The sequence below is a fragment of the Gigantopelta aegis genome, chromosome 6, assembly GCF_016097555.1.
Source record: "Gigantopelta aegis isolate Gae_Host chromosome 6, Gae_host_genome, whole genome shotgun sequence".
NCBI classification, from domain to species: Eukaryota; Metazoa; Mollusca; class Gastropoda; order Neomphalida; family Peltospiridae; genus Gigantopelta; species Gigantopelta aegis.
The window spans coordinates 2,734,669-2,755,886 of NC_054704.1; the positions used below are offsets into that span (position 1 = coordinate 2,734,669).

General features: G+C 36.9%; 1 protein-coding gene across 1 annotated transcript in view; it reads right to left on the reverse strand.

Annotated features, from left to right (window-relative positions):
- LOC121375607 (nucleotide triphosphate diphosphatase NUDT15-like) overlaps positions 1–20,874 on the reverse strand; it is a 24,496-nt gene extending 3,622 nt beyond the window's left edge. The window contains exon 1 of the mRNA XM_041503149.1: positions 20,714–20,874. Within this exon, the coding sequence (XP_041359083.1) occupies positions 20,714–20,874 (161 nt within the window). The remainder of the gene's footprint in view (positions 1–20,713) is intronic.
- Positions 20,875–21,218: the final 344 nt, after the last annotated feature.

Genomic DNA, 21,218 nt, shown 5'->3' on the forward strand with positions numbered 1-21,218 from the left:
TATCATATAATCTCAAGCTTAATACATGTGTTTGTAAACTTTAATTCCAGTCCGTCATTTATAGATATTCAAATGATGTAAGAAGATGTGGCGCTGTGTCAAACTCGAATGACGTCATTTTGGATGTCCTTACATAAAAAATAAACTAGTGCTTAAAGTATGTTTTTTCATGAACGCTGGACAGCTTTCAGTGTGAAATTGCTATTGAAATGTTTTTATTTGATGATCATGAATGCATACGTCAATTATGGAGTGTCACCCTAGTACGTTTGCTTAAATGGCAATAAACCTAGTGTCGTGATCTCGATTAATTTACATCCAATTTGCAACGTTATCAAATTCTTAAAAGTATGTGATCTGAAAAATATCACATACTTTGATTGCACTGAAAATGTCAGATATTATATGATTTCCTTATATATACACACCACGTGTGACCACTGTGCCCCAAGAAATCGACGGCAAATGACCACCACGGCAACCACTACTGACTTGTGATTGACACATACTATTGTAGAAATGGTATATCATAAGCATAGCTGATAGTACCTGGATCACACAAGGGTACACCGCAGTACTCCCACCTGTCGTCAGGGTCTGTCGTGTAACACCAGAGGCGGCCGTCACTGTCCGGATCGCTACAGTAATTGTTCACCTCTGTCATACTGTCAGCGTGGAAATAGTACGGGTAGATGTTAAACCTTTTGTGACTGTGGGGGTCCTGTGAACCAAACCTCTGGCAAGGTACCTCGAACCCAGAAACCTTCACGGTTGATTTCGTCCCAGCGTAGAAGTATGCACGATTCTCGATTTTGTTGTAAGAAAGAGTTGCTGTTGGAATAAAAGACACTTCATATTACACGAGTGAAAGTTAACACACATAGACAATATTACATGACTGAAAGTTAACATACATAGACAATAATACATGTATGATAGTTAACACACATAGACAGTATTACATGACTGAAAGTTAATATACATAGACAATAATACATGTATGATAGTTAACATACACAGATAATATTACACAAATCAAAGTTAACAGATAATATTACATGAGTTTAAGTTAACATAGACAGTATTATATAAGAGGAATGAATGAATGAATGAATGTTTAACGACACCCCAGCACGAAAAATACATCGGCTATTGGGTGTCAAACTATGGTAATGCAAACAAACAAGGTGATGATCAACATCAATATAAAAATTCAAGATTTAAATAAAAACAGTGTAAAGAACTGTGCAAAAATACAAATATCACAGATAGACAATGACGTTTACTCAGTATTTCAATTTGTGCTGTATTGACCATTCTCAAAGAGAATGTTACACCCCTGCACCACGGCGAGGTTACAGCACGCGCAGAGGTATATAAGAGGAAGGTAACATACATAGATAATATTACAAGAGTCTAAATTAACAGACATAGTTAAAATTACATGGAAAATATTACACGAGTGAAAGTCAAGACACATGGAAAATATTATATGAGTGAAAGCTAACACGCATTGATAATATTACACGAGTGAAAGTTAACAGATAATATCACACGAGTGAGTTAACATAGATAATATTACAAGAGCGAAAGTTAACAGATAATATCACACGAGTGAGTTAACATAGATAATATTACACGAGTGAAAGTTAACAGATAATATCACACGAGTGAGTTAACATAGATAATATTACAAGAGCGAAAGTTAACATACTAGTAGATAATATCACACTAGTGAAAGTTAACATAGATAATATTACAAGATTGAAAGTTAACATAAATAGTATTACACGAGGGAAAGTTAACATAGACAATATTACGCTAGTGAAAGTTAAAATAGATAATATTACAAGAGTGAAAGTTAATATAGATAGTATTACACGAGTGAAAGTTAACATAGATAATATTACAAGTGTGAAAGTTAACATAGATATCATACGAGTGAAAGTTAACATAGATAATATCACACGAGTGAAAGTTAACAGATAATATTACAAGAGTGAAAGTTAACAGATAGTATTACGCGAGTGAAAGTTAACAGATAGTATTACGCGAGTGAAAGTTAACAGATAATATCACACGAGTGAAAGTTAACAGATAATATTACAAGAGTGAAAGTTAACAGATAGTATTACGCGAGTGAAAGTTAACAGATAGTATTACGCGAGTGAAAGTTAACAGATAATATCACACGAGTGAAAGTTAACAGATAATATTACAAGAGTGAAAGTTAACAGATAGTATTACGCGAGTGAAAGTTAACAGATAATATCACACGAGTGAAAGTTAACAGATAATATTACAAGAGTGAAAGTTAACAGATAGTATTACGCGAGTGAAAGTTAACAGATAATATCACACGAGTGAAAGTTAAGATAAATAGTATTACAAGAATGAAATTTAACATAGATAATATTACACGAGTGAAAGTCAACGTAGGTAAAATTACAACAGTGAACGTTAACATAGACAATATTACACGAGTGAAAGTTAACATAGATAATATTACAAAAGTGAAAGTTAACACACATTGGTAATATTATACGAGTAAAAGTTAACATATAGCAGATACTATTCCACGAGGGGCTGTTTTAGAGGGGGTGGCTCGTCTATTGGTGAAAATCCAAATAGTCATCAGATGCTGCATAGCTATTAATCTGACAAAATAAGTTCATTCATTTATACCTAACGCTATTTCTTTCCGTGTGACCATGCCTTTAGTGCTTTAAATATCGCTGGAACATTTATTTAAGATTTATGTCAGTTAGATACGAAAACCAAAGAAGATGGTATACAAAAACAAAAGATATGAAAATTTCGATTTGAATAGGTCACATTTGTATCTTGGTAATCAAAGACTTGAAAGAAAACATACGTTAAAAGAGAGTAAAATATTGCAATGCACGATTGGTGATACATATATCATGGGCCAAAATAGAGTAGCTGAATTGTAGATGATTATAATCTAGGTAATAACATTACAATACACCAGTAGGTAATAACGTCTTACGACCACATGTCATGGTAGATGTTTCACAGACACACGATACAATAGTGAAAATGTAAATGTATACGACCTAGGTAATAGTCTCACGATCACGTATCATGGTAGAGTTCCCAGATAGAAAACACAAGTTGAATCATAGTTTTTACAATGGAGATAACATAATCGTACTATCACATATCATGGTAAAGAGTTCCTAGGTAAACAATAAAAGTTAAATTGTAGATGATTACAATGTAGGTAATAACAACTTACGATCACACCTCATGGTAGAGAGTTCCTGAACAAACAATAAAATAGTTAAATTGTAGATGATTACAATGTAGGTAACAACAACTTACGATCACAGATCATGGTAGAGAGTTCCTGAACAAACAATAAAATAGTTAAATTGCAGATGATTACAATGTAGGTAATAACAACTTACGATCACAGATCATGGTAGACAGTTCCCAGACTCCAGTTTGGCGAGAACACGTTGCTGTCGGATTTCCTTCTCGTAATTTGAAATCATCTTTACAACCATACATGATCTTCATCCCATCTTCTGACTTTTTAATTACTTCAGCACCAAACAGCACGGGTGGCGTCAAACATTCAATAGCTTTTTAAATACAAAACGTTAACATGTGTGACACCAAATATCTTTATATTATAATACGTGACTGGTATTTAACATTCGGGGGTGCTTATAGGGTTGCATTATGTATTATTATTTTTTTGATTCCTACCTAAATTAATTTTTGAACAAGTGCTTCTTCTTCGTCTTTTTGCCCTTTTTCCCCTTCTTTATCGGCCTCGGTGGCGTCGTGGTTAGGCCATCGGTCTACATGCTTGTAGGTACTGGGTTCGGATCCCAGTCGAGGCATGGGATTTTTAATCCAGATACCGACTCCAAACCCTGAGTGAGGTCTCCGCAAGGCTCAATGGGTAGGTGTAAACCACTTGCATCGACCAGTGATCCATAACTGGTTCAACAAAGGCCATGGTTTGTGCTATCCTGCCTGTGGGAAGGGCAAATAAAAGATCCCTTGCTACCTGTCGTAAAAGAGTAGCCTATGTGGCGACAGCGGGTTTCCTCTAAAAACAATATCAGAATGACCATATGTTTGACATCCAATAGCCGATAGTAAGATAGAAAATCAATGTGCTCTAGTGGCGTCTTGTTACAACTATACTGACTGCTCTATGTATATATCCTCATACGGCCTGAATGCAAATACAGTTTAATTCAATTTTATGCATGCATATACACTGTTTTTTATTAAACTGTTGAATTTTAAACTTGATGTTGATCATCACTTAATGTTTTGGATTTACCATAGTTTGATACCCAATAGCCGATGACTGTTTCGTGCTGGGGTGTCGTTAAACATCTAATCTATTGATTCTAATGGGAATCCTCATTCTGTGGTTCCGCCTTTTCTATCATATTCTCATAATCATTAGTACAACAACAAAAAAAGCATTTACTGACTGAACATTAACCAATTTTATTAATTTGAAATAAATAAATACACTAAAACGATCAATTTTGTTTTTTTAAGCATTGTCATGCCAAATTGAGATTCATACTGTTATGTACGTCATTTTTAAAGTCACATAATATTATTTCAACCAATCAAAGCATTTATAACAAAGAGTATTTGCTGATTGGAATTATGTTCAAGAACTGCATTATTTAAAGAAAAACGCACGCAGACTGTAGCGACTATTAAACCACATAACCTTGAGACTGCATTTCATAATGTTGGCACAGTATACCAGTATATTGTGATCGCAAGACATTACGATTTTAATTAATACATGTTAGTATGTGTAAGAGAATTATAAAAGCAAAACACAATTAGGCGAATTTCTAAACTACAAATAAAACTTTATACTTATAGATGACCAAAGTGCAAAAAACGTGTCCTAAACCCAACTAATTTTATATCACCAGGATTTGAAAACAACAATTATTACACACCCGTTTGTGAAAATAGCATGTGTTATGTTTGAACAGACATAGAGAATACTACATGACCGGCCGTTAGATATCATTTATCTTACAACGAGTTGTTTTAAAACGAGCGAAAGCAAGTTGGATACATTTTTAAACAACAAGCCCAGTGGTAAAGTAGTCCAGTGGTAAAGTAGCCCAGCGGTAAAGTAGCCCAGCGGTAAAGTAGCGCAGCGGTAAAGTAGTCCAATGATAAAGTAGCCCAGCGGTAAAGTAGCCCAGTGGTAAAGTATCCCAGTGGTAAAGCGCTCACATGATGTGCGGTCGGTCTGGAATTGTTCCAGACAGTGCACCACGACTGGTATATCAAAGGCCGTGGTATGTGCTATCCTGTCTGTGGGATGGTTTATAAAAAAACCCTCTTGCTATTAAGGACGACGACAGTCTTTCTTTCTTTCATCTTTTAAAACTTAAAATTAATATTCTGTCTAGAATTATGAAAAATAAAAATATACCCACCAATAGAGACGGCGTTGTCTGCTTGTTATAGAAATCTGACAGTGGTGAGGTCTCACTACACAGATCACTTCCGGGTGAGAGTTCATTGATCACGGTCCACTATAGTTCCTAATTGTGACACATGTTATGGTTCACCTATTCACTTCTAGGAAATGGTGAAGAATTAAAACAATATGTATGTTTAATGGTAAGCCTTCTGACTGTATTTTGCCCATGTTATTCTGTAATATTGTGCATCGACCTTTTGGGACATGGGTATACAGCGCAAATGACAGCCGGAGAGAATCGGTTAATGAACCACCTGTTCCGACCGGTACTACAGCCAGATGCGGTCATATAACAAAAAACTGAGACGGAAATGTTCTCAATTTTGGAGTGAAAATAAATGCTGATATAATGTATGTTCGCAATGGTGTATGTTGTTAGTGCCAACGAGAACCCGTTCTATTGGCAATCTTCGTTTGAAGTTGGTCAATTTAACATGGGTTTTAATGGCAGATGACATCCGTGTAGTGAGACCTAAAGGTTAATTGACCAGTTTTTATTTTAATGTGGCGAAGCATTGTAATAATATAGCTAATTTTGAATTTGAATGACGTCAGTATTCTAATGACGTCACTTTGCATCTCCTTACAATAACCATAACCTGGGTAAACGACGTTCCCGTTTTGAGAATGCTGGAAAAATTCCAATGCAAAATTGCTGTTGAATTTTCTTTTGTGAACATTACTAATGCACCTGAATGTATTTGAAGAAAATCTTGTAATTAAAAAATTGTACCTTTTACGAAATATGGATTTCAAGTGAAATTACGGTGAGATATGCTATATTAATTGTGTACGTCGTACACAATGATTGTGTAGGAATCGGTGGGAGAGGGATATAAGTGTACGGTTTATTTTTACCAACTCTATATATATATATATATATATATATATATATATATATAAAAATAAAAATGTGGCTTGTATCTCCCCATTATAATTATATAGTGTGCCCTCCTCCACTAGGAATCCCCCACCCCTCACTCCAGATATTGTGTGTATCTATATGAATATACCTGTATAATATATTTATTTTTATATCAGGTTTAAATATTATATACAAACACGCACTTGCACAGGGGATAAAATCCTTTCTGACCTCACCAAATGTGTCTATAATATGATACTTTTAAAATGACAGACCTTAGTTTTTATACACGTATTTTTCACAATTAAAGCCGGGTTTTTTTCATATAACTTAAATTAAAAGTACTTAAATTTTATTATTTAGAATGTCAATTTTCGTACACCTGACGTGGTTCTGGTCATCTAGATTTGTGTAATAGCTCAAAAAGGCTTTTTTGTCATTCTAAAAACGCACATTCGTCTGAAACGTAATAGTTATCGAGACAATCTCTAGTTATTTCTTGGACGGTATTTCCCTGTTTAAACACACATTTTGTATCACACTGTTTTTACCACACTTTAGAAACACTATGTACCGATAGTTTCATTTTATACTGGATCACCAGGCTCCTAAACTAGTTCCCTGCCCTAAGTACAAATAAGTTGTCTTGTCGGTGTTGTGTTGTCACTATGGACCTGGAAAGGTTAACAACAGAAAGTAATCCTGTTCATGCCTTGATCTTTATATAAAGGTTAACAACAGAAAGTAATCCTGTTCATGCCTTGATCTTTATATAAAGGTTAACAACAGAAAGTAATCCTGTTCATGCCTTGATCTTTATATAAAGGTTAACAACAGAAAGTAATCCTGTTCATGCCTTGATCTTTATATAAAGATTAACAACAGAAAGTAATCCTGTTCATGCCTTGATCTTTATATAAAGGTTAACAGAAAGTAATCCTGTTCATGCCTTGATCTTTATATAAAGGTTAACAACAGAAAGTAATCCTGTTCATGCCTTGATCTTTATATAAAGGTTAACAACAGAAAGTAATCCTGTTCATGCCTTGTTAACAACAGAAAGTAATCCTGTTCATGCCTTGATCTTTATATAAAGGTTAACAACAGAAAGTAATCCTGTTCAATCTTTATATAAAGGTGGGGAATCTTTATATAAAGATTAACAACAGAAAGTAATCCTGTTCATGCCTTGATCTTTATATAAAGGTTAACAACAGAAAGTAATCCTGTTCATGCCTTGATCTTTATATAAAGGTTAACAACAGAAAGTAATCCTGTTCATGCCTTGATCTTTATATAAAGGTTAACAACAGAAAGTAATCCTGTTCATGCCTTGATCTTTATATAAAGGTTAACAACAGAAAGTAATCCTGTTCATGCCTTGATCTTTATATAAAGGTTAACAACAGAAAGTAATCCTGTTCATGCCTTGATCTTTATATAAAGGTTAACAACAGAAAGTAATCCTGTTCATGCCTTGATCTTTATATAAAGGTTAACAACAGAAAGTAATCCTGTTCATGCCTTGATCTTTATATAAAGGTTAACAACAGAAAGTAATCCTGTTCATGCCTTGATCTTTATATAAAGGTTAACAACAGAAAGTAATCCTGTTCATGCCTTGATCTTTATATAAAGGTTAACAACAGAAAGTAATCCTGTTCATGCCTTGATCTTTATATAAAGATTAACAACAGAAAGTAATCCTGTTCATGCCTTGATCTTTATATAAAGGTTAACAACAGAAAGTAATCCTGTTCATGCCTTGATCTTTATATAAAGGTTAACAACAGAAAGTAATCCTGTTCATGCCTTGATCTTTATATATAAAGGTTAACAACAGAAAGTAATCCTGTTCATGCCTTGATCTTTATATAAAGGTTAACAACAGAAAGTAATCCTGTTCATGCCTTGATCTTTATATAAAGGTTAACAACAGAAAGTAATCCTGTTCATGCCTTGATCTTTATATAAAGATTAACAACAGAAAGTAATCTTTGTTCATGCCTTGATGCCTTGATCTTTATATAAAGGTTAACAACAGAAAGTAATCCTGTTCATGCCTTGATCTTTATATAAAGATTAACAACAGAAAGTAATCCTGTTCATGCCTTGATCTTTATATAAAGGTTAACAACAGAAAGTAATCCTGTTCATGCCTTGATCTTTATATAAAGGTTAACAACAGAAAGTAATCCTGTTCATGCCTTGATCTTTATATAAAGGTTAACAACAGAAAGTAATCCTGTTCATGCCTTGATCTTTATATAAAGGTTAACAACAGAAAGTAATCCTGTTCATGCCTTGATCTTTTATATAAAGGTTAACAGAAAGTAATCCTGCCTTGATCTTTATATAAAGGTTAACAACAGAAAGTAATCCTGTTCATGCCTTGATCTTTATATAAAGGTTAACAACAGAAAGTAATCCTGTTCATGCCTTGATCTTTATATAAAGGTTAACAACAGAAAGTAATCCTGTTCATGCCTTGATCTTTATATAAAGAAAGTAATCCTGTTCAACAGAAAGTAATCCTGTTCATGCCTTGATCTTTATATAAAGGTTAACAACAGAAAGTAATCCTGTTCATGCCTTGATCTTTATATAAAGGTTAACAACAGAAAGTAATCCTGTTCATGCCTTGATCTTTATATAAAGGTTAACAACAGAAAGTAATCCTGTTCATGCCTTGATCTTTATATAAAGGTTAACAACAGAAAGTAATCCTGTTCATATATAAAGGTTAACAACAGAAAGTAATCCTGTTCATGCCTTGATCTTTATATAAAGGTTAACAACAGAAAGTAATCCTGTTCATGCCTTGATCTTTATATAAAGGTTAACAACAGAAAGTAATCCTGTTCATGCCTTGATCTTTATATAAAGGTTAACAACAGAAAGTAATCCTGTTCATGCCTTGATCTTTATATAAAGATTAACAACAGAAAGTAATCCTGTTCATGCCTTGATCTTTATATAAAGGTTAACAACAGAAAGTAATCCTGTTCATGCCTTGATCTTTATATAAAAAACAACAGAAAGTAATCCTGTTCATGCCTTGATCTTTATATAAAGGTTAACAGAAAGTAATCCTGTTCATGCCTTGATCTTTTATAAAGGTTAACAACAGAAAGTAATCCTGTTCATGCCTTGATCTTTATATAAAGGTTAACAGAAAGTAATCCTGTTCATGCCTTGATCTTTATATAAAGGTTAACAACAGAAAGTAATCCTGTTCATGCCTTGATCTTTATATAAAGAAAGTAATCCTGTTCATGCCTTGATCTTTATATAAACAACAGAAAGTAATCCTGTTCATGCCTTGATCTTTATATAAAGATTAACAACAGAAAGTAATCCTGTTCATGCCTTGATCTTTATATAAAGGTTAACAGAAAGTAATCCTGTTCATGCCTTGATCTTTATATAAAGGTTAACAGAAAGTAATCCTGTTCATGCCTTGATCTTTATATAAAGATTAACAACAGAAAGTAATCCTGTTCATGCCTTGATCTTTATATAAAGGTTAACAACAGAAAGTAATCCTGTTCATGCCTTGATCTTTATATAAAGGTTAACAACAGAAAGTAATCCTGTTCATGCCTTGATCTTTATATAAAGGTTAACAACAGAAAGTAATCCTGTTCATGCCTTGATCTTTATATAAAGGTTAACAACAGAAAGTAATCCTGTTCATGCCTTGATCTTTATATAAAGGTTAACAACAGAAAGTAATCCTGTTCATGCCTTGATCTTTATATAAAGGTTAACAGAAAGTAATCCTGTTCATGCCTTGATCTTTATATAAAGATTAACAACAGAAAGTAATCCTGTTCATGCCTTGATCTTTATATAAAGGTTAACAACAGAAAGTAATCCTGTTCATGCCTTGATCTTTATATAAAGGTTAACAACAGAAAGTAATCCTGTTCATGCCTTGATCTTTATATAAAGGTTAACAACAGAAAGTAATCCTGTTCATGCCTTGATCTTTATATAAAGGTTAACAACAGAAAGTAATCCTGTTCATGCCTTGATCTTTATATAAAGGTTTAACAACAGAAAGTAATCCTGTTCATGCCTTGATCTTTTATATAAAGTAATCCTGTTAACAACAGAAAGTAATCCTGTTCATGCCTTGATCTTTATATAAAGGTTAACAACAGAAAGTAATCCTGTTCATGCCTTGATCTTTATATAAAGGTTAACAACAGAAAGTAATCCTGTTCATGCCTTGATCTTTATATAAAGGTTAACAACAGAAAGTAATCCTGTTCATGCCTTGATCTTTATATAAAGGTATATACAGAAAGTAATAAACAGAAAGACAGAAAGTAATCCTGTTCATGCCTTGATCTTTATATAAAGGTTAACAACAGAAAGTAATCCTGTTCATGCCTTGATCTTTATATAAAGGTTAACAACAGAAAGTAATCCTGTTCATGCCTTGATCTTTATATAAAGGTTAACAACAGAAAGTAATCCTGTTCATGCCTTGATCTTTATATAAAGGTTAAAGTAATCCTGTTCATGCCTTGATCTTTATATAAAGAAAGTAATCCTGTTCATGCCTTGATCTTTATATAAAGGTTAACAACAGAAAGTAATCCTGTTCATGCCTTGATCTTTATATAAAGGTTAACAACAGAAAGTAATCCTGTTCATGCCTTGATCTTTATATAAAGGTTAACAACAGAAAGTAATCCTGTTCATGCCTTGATCTTTATATAAAGGTTAACAACAGAAAGTAATCCTGTTCATGCCTTGATCTTTATATAAAGGTTAACAACAGAAAGTAATCCTGTTCATGCCTTGATCTTTATATAAAGGTTAACAACAGAAAGTAATCCTGTTCATGCCTTGATCTTTATATAAAGGTTAACAACAGAAAGTAATCCTGTTCATGCCTTGATCTTTATATAAAGGTTAACAACAGAAAGTAATCCTGTTCATGCCTTGATCTTTATATAAAGGTTAACAGAAAGTAATCCTGTTCATGCCTTGATCTTTATATAAAGATTAACAACAGAAAGTAATCCTGTTCATGCCTTGATCTTTATATAAAGGTTAACAACAGAAAGTAATCCTGTTCATGCCTTGATCTTTATATAAAGGTTAACAACAGAAAGTAATCCTGTTCATGCCTTGATCTTTATATAAAGGTTAACAACAGAAAGTAATCCTGTTCATGCCTTGATCTTTATATAAAGGTTAACAACAGAAAGTAATCCTGTTCATGCCTTGATCTTTATATAAAGGTTAACAACAGAAAGTAATCCTGTTCATGCCTTGATCTTTATATAAAGGTTAACAACAGAAAGTAATCCTGTTCATGCCTTGATCTTTATATAAAGATTAACAACAGAAAGTAATCCTGTTCATGCCTTGATCTTTATATAAAGGTTAACAACAGAAAGTAATCCTGTTCATGCCTTGATCTTTATATAAAGGTTAACAACAGAAAGTAATCCTGTTCATGCCTTGATCTTTATATAAAGGTTAACAACAGAAAGTAATCCTGTTCATGCCTTGATCTTTATATAACAACAGAAAGTAATCCTGTTCATGCCTTGATCTTTATATAAAGGTTAACAACAGAAAGTAATCCTGTTCATGCCTTGATCTTTATATAAAGGTTCATGCCAACAGAAAGTAATCCTGTTCATGCCTTGATCTTTTATATAAAGGTTAACAACAGAAAGTAATCCTGTTCATGCCTTGATCTTTATATAAAAATTAACAACAGAAAGTAATCCTGTTCATGCCTTGATCTTTATATAAAGGTTAACAGAAAATCCTGTTCATGCCTTGATCTTTATATAAAGTAATCCTGTTCATGCCTTGATCTTTATATAAAGGTTAACAGAAAGTAATCCTGTTCATGCCTTGATCTTTATATAAAGATTAACAACAGAAAGTAATCCTGTTCATGCCTTGATCTTTATATAAAGGTTAACAACAGAAAGTAATCCTGTTCATGCCTTGATCTTTATATAAAGGTTAACAACAGAAAGTAATCCTGTTCATGCCTTGATCTTTATATAAAGGTTAACAACAGAAAGTAATCCTGTTCATGCCTTGATCTTTATATCTTTATATAACAACAGAAAGTAATCCTGTTCAGCCTTGATCTTTATATAAAGTAATTAACATATAAAAACAGAAATCCTGTTCATGCCTTGATCTTTATATAAAGGTTAACAACAGAAAGTAATCCTGTTCATGCCTTGATCTTTATATAAAGATTAACAACAGAAAGTAATCCTGTTCATGCCTTGATCTTTATATAAATAACAGAAAGTAATCCTGTTCATGCCTTGATCTTTATATAAAGCTTAACAGAAAGTAATCCTGTTCATGCCTTGATCTTTATATAAAGGTTAACAGAAAGTAATCCTGTTCATGCCTTGATCTTTATATAAAGGTTAACAACAGAAAGTAATCCTGTTCATGCCTTGATCTTTATATAAAGGTTAACAACAGAAAGTAATCCTGTTCATGCCTTGATCTTTATATAAAGGTTAACAACAGAAAGTAATCCTGTTCATGCCTTGATCTTTATATAAAGGTTAACAGAAAGTAATCCTGTTCAGAAAGTAATCCTGAAAGTAATCCTGTTCATGCCTTGATCTTTATATAAAGGTTAACAACAGAAAGTAATCCTGTTTGCCTTGATCTTTATATAAAGGTTGCCTGTTCATGCCTTCTTTATATAAAGGTTAAACAGAAAGTAATCCTGTTCATGCCTTGATCTTTATATAAAGGTTAACAGAAAGTAATCCTGTTCATGCCTTCTTTATATAAAGATTAACAACAGAAAGTAATCCTGTTCATGCCTTGATCTTTATATAAAGGTTAACAACAGAAAGTAATCCTGTTCATGCCTTGATCTTTATATAAATAACAACAGAAAGTAATCCTGTTAACAACAGAAAGTAATCCTGTTCATGCCTTGATCTTTATATAAAGGTTAACAGAAAGTAATCCTGTTCATGCCTTGATCTTTATATAAAGGTTAACAACAGAAAGTAATCCTGTTCATGCCTTGATCTTTATATAAAGGTTAACAACAGAAAGTAATCCTGTTCATGCCTTGATCTTTATATAAAGGTTAACAACAGAAAGTAATCCTGTTCATGCCTTGATCAACAGAAAGTAATCCTGTTCATGCCTTGATCTTTATATAAAGGTTAACAACAGAAAGTAATCCTGTTCATGCCTTGATCTTTATATAAAGGTTAACAACAGAAAGTAATCCTGTTCATGCCTTGATCTTTATATAAAGGTTAACAGAAAGTAATCCTGTTCATGCCTTGATCTTTATATAAAGGTTAACAGAAAGTAATCCTGTTCATGCCTTGATCTTTATATAAAGGTTAACAACAGAAAGTAATCCTGTTCATGCCTTGATCTTTATATAAAGGTTAACAACAGAAAGTAACAGTTATAAACACTCGGCCGGCCAATACATCACCAGTTATAAACACTCGGCCGACCAATACATCACCAGTTATAAACACTCGGCCGGCCAATACATCACCAGTTATAAACACTCGGCCGACCAATACATCACCAGTTATAAACACTCGGCCGACCAATACCACCAGTTATAAACACTCGGCCGACCATCCACCAGTTATAAACACTCGGCCGACCATCCACCAGTTATAAACACTCGGCCGACCAATCCATCCACCAGTTATAAACACTCGGCCGACCATCCACCAGTTATAAACACTCGGCCGACCATCCACCAGTTATAAACACTCGGCCGACCAATACATCACCAGTTATAAACACTCGGCCGACCATCCACCAGTTATAAACACTCGGCCGACCAATACATCACCAGTTATAAACACTCGGCCGACCAATACATCACCAGTTATAAACACTCGGCCGACCAATACATCACCAGTTATAAACACTCGGCCGACCAATACATCACCAGTTATAAACACTCGGCCGACCGACCAATACCATCCACCAGTTATAAACACTCGGCCGACCAATACCACCAGTTATAAACACTCGGCCGACCATCCACCAGTTATAAACACTCGGCCGACCAATACCATCCACCAGTTATAAACACTCGGCCGACCATACCACCAGTTATAAACACTCGGCCGACCAATACATCACCAGTTATAAACACTCGGCCGACCAATACATCACCAGTTATAAACACTCGGCCGACCAATACATCACCAGTTATAAACACTCGGCCGACCAATACATCACCAGTTATAAACACTCGGCCGACCATCCACCAGTTATAAACACTCGGCCGACCATCCACCAGTTATAAACACTCGGCCGACCAATACATCCACCAGTTATAAACACTCGGCCGACCCATCACCAGTTATAAACACCGACCAATCCACCAGTTATAAACACTCGGCCGACCAATACATCACCAGTTATAAACACTCGGCCGACCAATACATCACCAGTTATAAACACTCGGCCGACCATCCACCAGTTATAAACACTCGGCCGGCCAATACATCACCAGTTATAAACACTCGGCCGACCATCCACCAGTTATAAACACTCGGCCGGCCAATACATCACCAGTTATAAACACTCGGCCGACCAATACATCACCAGTTATAAACACTCGGCCGACCAATACACCAGTTATAAAACTCGGCCATCGGCTCGGCCATCACCAGTTATAAACACTCGGCCGACCAATACATCACCAGTTATAAACACTCGGCCGACCAATACATCACCAGTTATAAACACTCGGCCGACCATACACCACCAGTTATAAACACTCGGCCGACCGGCACCAGTTATAAACACTCCAATACATCACCAGTTATAAACACTCGGCCGACCCATCACCAGTTATAAACACTACCATACCACCAGTTATAAACACTCGGCCGACCATCCACCACTTATAAACACTCGGCCGACCAATACATCACCAGTTATAAACACTCGGCCATACCACCAATACACCACCAGTTATTATAAACACTCATACATCACCAGTTATAAACACTCGGCCGACCAATACATCACCAGTTATAAACACTCGGCCGACCAATACACCACCAGTTATAAACACTCGGCCGACCAATACACCACCAGTTATAAACACTCGGCCGACCATCCACCAGTTATAAACACTCGGCCGACCATCCACCAGTTATAAACACTCCACCAGTTATAAACACTCGGCCGACCATCCACCAGTTATAAACACTCGGCCGACCATCCACCAGTTATAAACACTCGGCCGACCATCCACCAGTTATAAACACTCGGCCGACCAATACATCCACCAGTTATAAACACTCGGCCGACCAATACATCACCAGTTATAAACACTCGGCCGACCAATACATCACCAGTTATAAACACTCGGCCGACCAATACATCACCAGTTATAAACACTCGGCCGACCAATACATCACCAGTTATAAACACTCGGCCGACCAATACATCACCAGTTATAAACACTCGGCCGACCAATACATTTATTATTACAATTTCAGTCCATCCACCAGTTATAAACACTCGGCCGACCATCCACCAGTTATAAACACTCGGCCGACCAATACCACCAGTTATAAACACTCGGCCGACCATCCACCAGTTATAAACACTCGGCCGACCAATACATCCACCAGTTATAAACACTCGGCCGACCAATACATCACCAGTTATACATCACCAGTTATAAACACTCGGCCGCCAATACATCACCAGTTATAAACACTCGGCCGACCAATACATCACCAGTTATAAACACTCGGCCGACCATCCACCAGTTATAAACACTCGGCCGACCAATACATCACCAGTTATAAACACTCGGCCGACCAATACATCACCAGTTATAAACACTCGGCCGACCATCCACCAGTTATAAACACTCGGCCGACCATCCACCAGTTATAAACACTCGGCCGACCATCCACCAGTTATAAACACTCGGCCGACCATCCACCAGTTATAAACACTCGGCCGACCATCCACCAGTTATAAACACTCGGCCGACCATCCACCAGTTATAAACACTCGGCCGACCATCCACCAGTTATAAACACTCGGCCGGCCAATACATCACCAGTTATAAACACTCGGCCGGCCAATACATCACCAGTTATAAACACTCGGCCGACCAATACATCACCAGTTATAAACACTCGGCCGGCCAATACATCACCAGTTATAAACACTCGGCCGGCCAATACATCACCAGTTATAAACACTCGGCCGACCAATACATCACCAGTTATAAACACTCGGCCGACCAATACATTTATTATTCCAATACACCAGTTATAAACACTCGGCCGACCAATCCACCAGTTATAAACACTCGGCCGACCAATCCACCAGTTATAAACACTCGGCCGACCATCCACCAGTTATAAACACTCGGCCGACCATCCACCAGTTATAAACACTCGGCCGACCATCCACCAGTTATAAACACTCGGCCGACCATCCACCAGTTATAAACACTCGGCCGACCAATACATCACCAGTTATAAACACTCGGCCGACCAATACATCACCAGTTATAAACACTCGGCCGACCAATACATCACCAGTTATAAACACTCGGCCGACCAATACCACCAGTTATAAACACTCGGCCGGCCAATACATCACCAGTTATAAACACTCGGCCGACCAATACATCACCAGTTATAAACACTTATAAACACCAATACATCCACCAGTTATAAACACTCGGCCGACCATCCACCAGTTATAAACACTCGGCCGCCAATACATCACCAGTTATAAACACTCGGCCGGCCAATACATCACCAGTTATAAACACTCGGCCGACCAATACATCACCAGTTATAAACACTCGGCCGACCAATACATCACCAGTTATAAACACTCGGCCGACCAATACATCACCAGTTATAAACACTCGGCCGACCATACCACCAGTTATAAACACTCGGCCGACCAATACATCACCAGTTATAAACACTCGGCCGGCCAATACATCACCAGTTATAAACACTCGGCCGGCCAATACATCACCAGTTATAAACACTCGGCCGACCAATACACCACCAGTTATAAACACTCGGCCGACCAATACACCACCAGTTATAAACACTCGGCCGACCAATACATTTATTATTACAATTTCAGTCATTCCACCAGTTATAAACACTCGGCCGACCATCCACCAGTTATAAACACTCGGCCGACCATCCACCAGTTATAAACACTCGGCCGACCATCCACCAGTTATAAACACTCGGCCGACCAATACATCACCAGTTATAAACACTCGGCCGACCAATACATCACCAGTTATAAACACTCGGCCGGCCAATACATCACCAGTTATAAACACTCGGCCGACCACCAGTTATAAACACTCGGCCGACCAATACATCACCAGTTATAAACACTCGGCCGACCAATACATCACCAGTTATAAACACTCGGCCGACCAATACATCACCAGTTATAAACACTACATCACCAGTTATAAACACTCGGCCGACCAATCCACCAGTTATAAACACTCGGCCGACCAATACACCACCAGTTATAAACACTCGGCCGACCAATACATTCCACCAGTTATAAACACTCGGCCGACCATCCACCAGTTATAAACACTCGGCCGACCATCCACCAGTTATAAACACTCGGCCGACCATCCACCAGTTATAAACACTCGGCCGACCAATACATCACCAGTTATAAACACTCGGCCGACCATCCACCAGTTATAAACACTCGGCCGACCAATACATTTATTATTACAATTTCAGTCATTCCACCAGTTATAAACACTCGGCCGACCAATACATCACCAGTTATAAACACTCGGCCGACCAATACATCACCAGTTATAAACACTCGGCCGACCATCCACCAGTTATAAACACTCGGCCGACCAATACATTTATTATTACAATTTCAGTCATTCCACCAGTTATAAACACTCGGCCGACCATCCACCAGTTATAAACACTCGGCCGACCATCCACCAGTTATAAACACTCGGCCGACCATCCACCAGTTATAAACACTCGGCCGACCAATACATCACCAGTTATAAACACTCGGCCGACCATCCACCAGTTATAAACACTCGGCCGACCAATACATCCACCAGTTATAAACACTCGGCCGACCAATACATCACCAGTTATAAACACTCGGCCGACCAATACATCACCAGTTATAAACACTCGGCCGACCAATCCACCAGTTATAAACACTCGGCCGACCAATACATCACCAGTTATAAACACTCGGCCGACCATCCACCAGTTATAAACACTCGGCCGACCAATACATCACCAGTTATAAACACTCGGCCGACCAATACATCACCAGTTATAAACACTCGGCCGACCAATACATCACCAGTTATAAACACTCGGCCGACCAATACATCACCAGTTATAAACACTCGGCCGACCAATACATCACCAGTTATAAACACTCGGCCGACCAATACATCACCAGTTATAAACACTCGGCCGACCAATACACCACCAGTTATAAACACTCGGCCGACCAATACATTTATTATTACAATTTCAGTCATTCCACCAGTTATAAACACTCGGCCGACCAATACATTTATTATTACAGTTTCAGTCATTCCCCCAGTTATAAACACTCGGCCGGCCAATACATTTATTATTACAATTTCAGTCATTCCACCAGTTACAAACTCTCAGCCGACCAATACATTTACATGGCTGTTAAAAGTAAAATGTTGTGACTGAAATTTCAAGGTACAGGGCATTCAAAATGGTAATGTTTTATACGACAATTGTCGTCCATTTTAAACATGTATTTCTCCCATCTCACACCATGTTATTTATTTTATTGGACAAAAACATTAATTTGATGGGTCCTGCAGTGAACCTATATTAATGGAAATAGCAGTGGCGTAGGCAGGATTTTGTATTGGGGGGGGCCCCTAACCCTAACCTTAACTCCAACCCTAGCCCTAACCCCAGCCATAACCCCAACCCCCAACCCCAACCCCAACCCCAACCCCAACCCCAACCCCAACCCCAACCCCAACCCCAACCCCAACCCCAACCCTAACCCTAACCCTAACCCACAACCCTAACTAAAAATAATAATGGAGGGGACCGGGCGGATATTATACCTCAAAGGGAGTGAGTACCACATTTAAATTAAAGGTGGGGTTTTTTCACTTAATTTACAACTACTGTAGTAACATTTTTTGTTTTGTTTTTTAATTACAAAAACTATACCAAAAATGATTTTTTTTAAATATATAAATAATAATAAAATATTTGAAGAAAAAAACGTACGAAACATATGTACACACCTTTTTACAAAATAAGATCGTCTGCTTAAAATAGCACAGCAAATGATAGTGCAAGGTGCACATCAAGTCAATAGCCTACTTTACTTTCTACGTCCGTTCGGACTATGTAAATAGCGGATTAGACGTGTTGCGATAGATCCCAAATATGTGTTAACGCAAAAGTTGTATTCTTCTACCAAAACTGTATTATATCAGACAATGTAGGCATTATTACTAAAAACTACGACACAACACGTCAACAGACTATCAAAACAGGATAAAACTAATTTGCATATCCAGGTCAGACTTTTTCGTCACGTGTTCGTAATCGATTGGAAAACCAAAACGAAACTTGTTCGATGTCTTTTTTCTTTTTTTTAAATATACAATTAGCTAAATTTTTAAAAAATTTTATGAGTTCAAGTATCCGCGATAAGAGCAACTTTGGGAATTTTTATTGGGAAACTATTGGGTCGTAATTGGGAAAAGGTTTGATATTGGATTGGGAATTTACGTTAGGGGAATGGGGCCGTTCATCAGCCCCAAAATGTATGGTAGATTATACCCATCCGATAGGTACCTAAGGGGGGGTCAGTGGGGCAAAGAAAACGGCCGAAGTGATCGGCTTGACATTACGGAAACCGAAAACGGCCGAAGTGATTGAAAAAATAATTTTCAAAATTTCTCTGACGACGGAAATCCGTCTCACGACGGACAGTTAACAGCCATGCATTTATTATTACACTTATGGAACTCGTTAAAAAAAAAAAAAAAAAAAAAAAATTCTATAAATATAAATCAATTCCTAACAGTGAATGTTCGGGGTACTGAAGTTCGGGAAAGGGGTGTGCATCTCAGCACCACCAACGCAGTTCTGGATCCCACCTGATTTTACCTTGGAGTTGGTCAAGTGGAACCTATGAACTACCAGTATACTATATTATACTATACTGTATAGTCGTGTAACCATGGAGTTACTTCCCCTAACACAAACTTGCCGGTTGATTTACAAATTAAGTTCATTCACCCGTTTTCCTGGTGTCCGCCGGGAAGAGCGTACAGTCCAGCCCCTGACGACCCTTTTCTAATTCCCAGCAGGACACAGTTCGGGTGGTGTTCACTCGTCACAAACACGCCCACACCGACATTCGCTCCATCACCTCCACGTGTTACAGCGGGCGCTGACATGTTGCTTTTACATATCCAGGTTCTACTATACCAAATGAAATACCATAGGCGATAATGTTAAACACGTGTCTAAAACTAACCAAATTATGACCCCATACGCATGAATACTACAACTCCCTCCTCCAAAGTGTTAATTGAAGAAGGTGGAACCTTTTTTGGCTGATTTTAAATATTATTATATAACATTACAGGGTGTTTTTACAACATATATATATATATATATATATATACTCTTCAAAAAAAGAAACGCAAAAGGGTACAAATGGGTTATAACTCCGATTTTATGTTTCCTACCGGTTCATGCTTTGTGAATATAAGGTCATTGTATGTCCCAAACACATTCC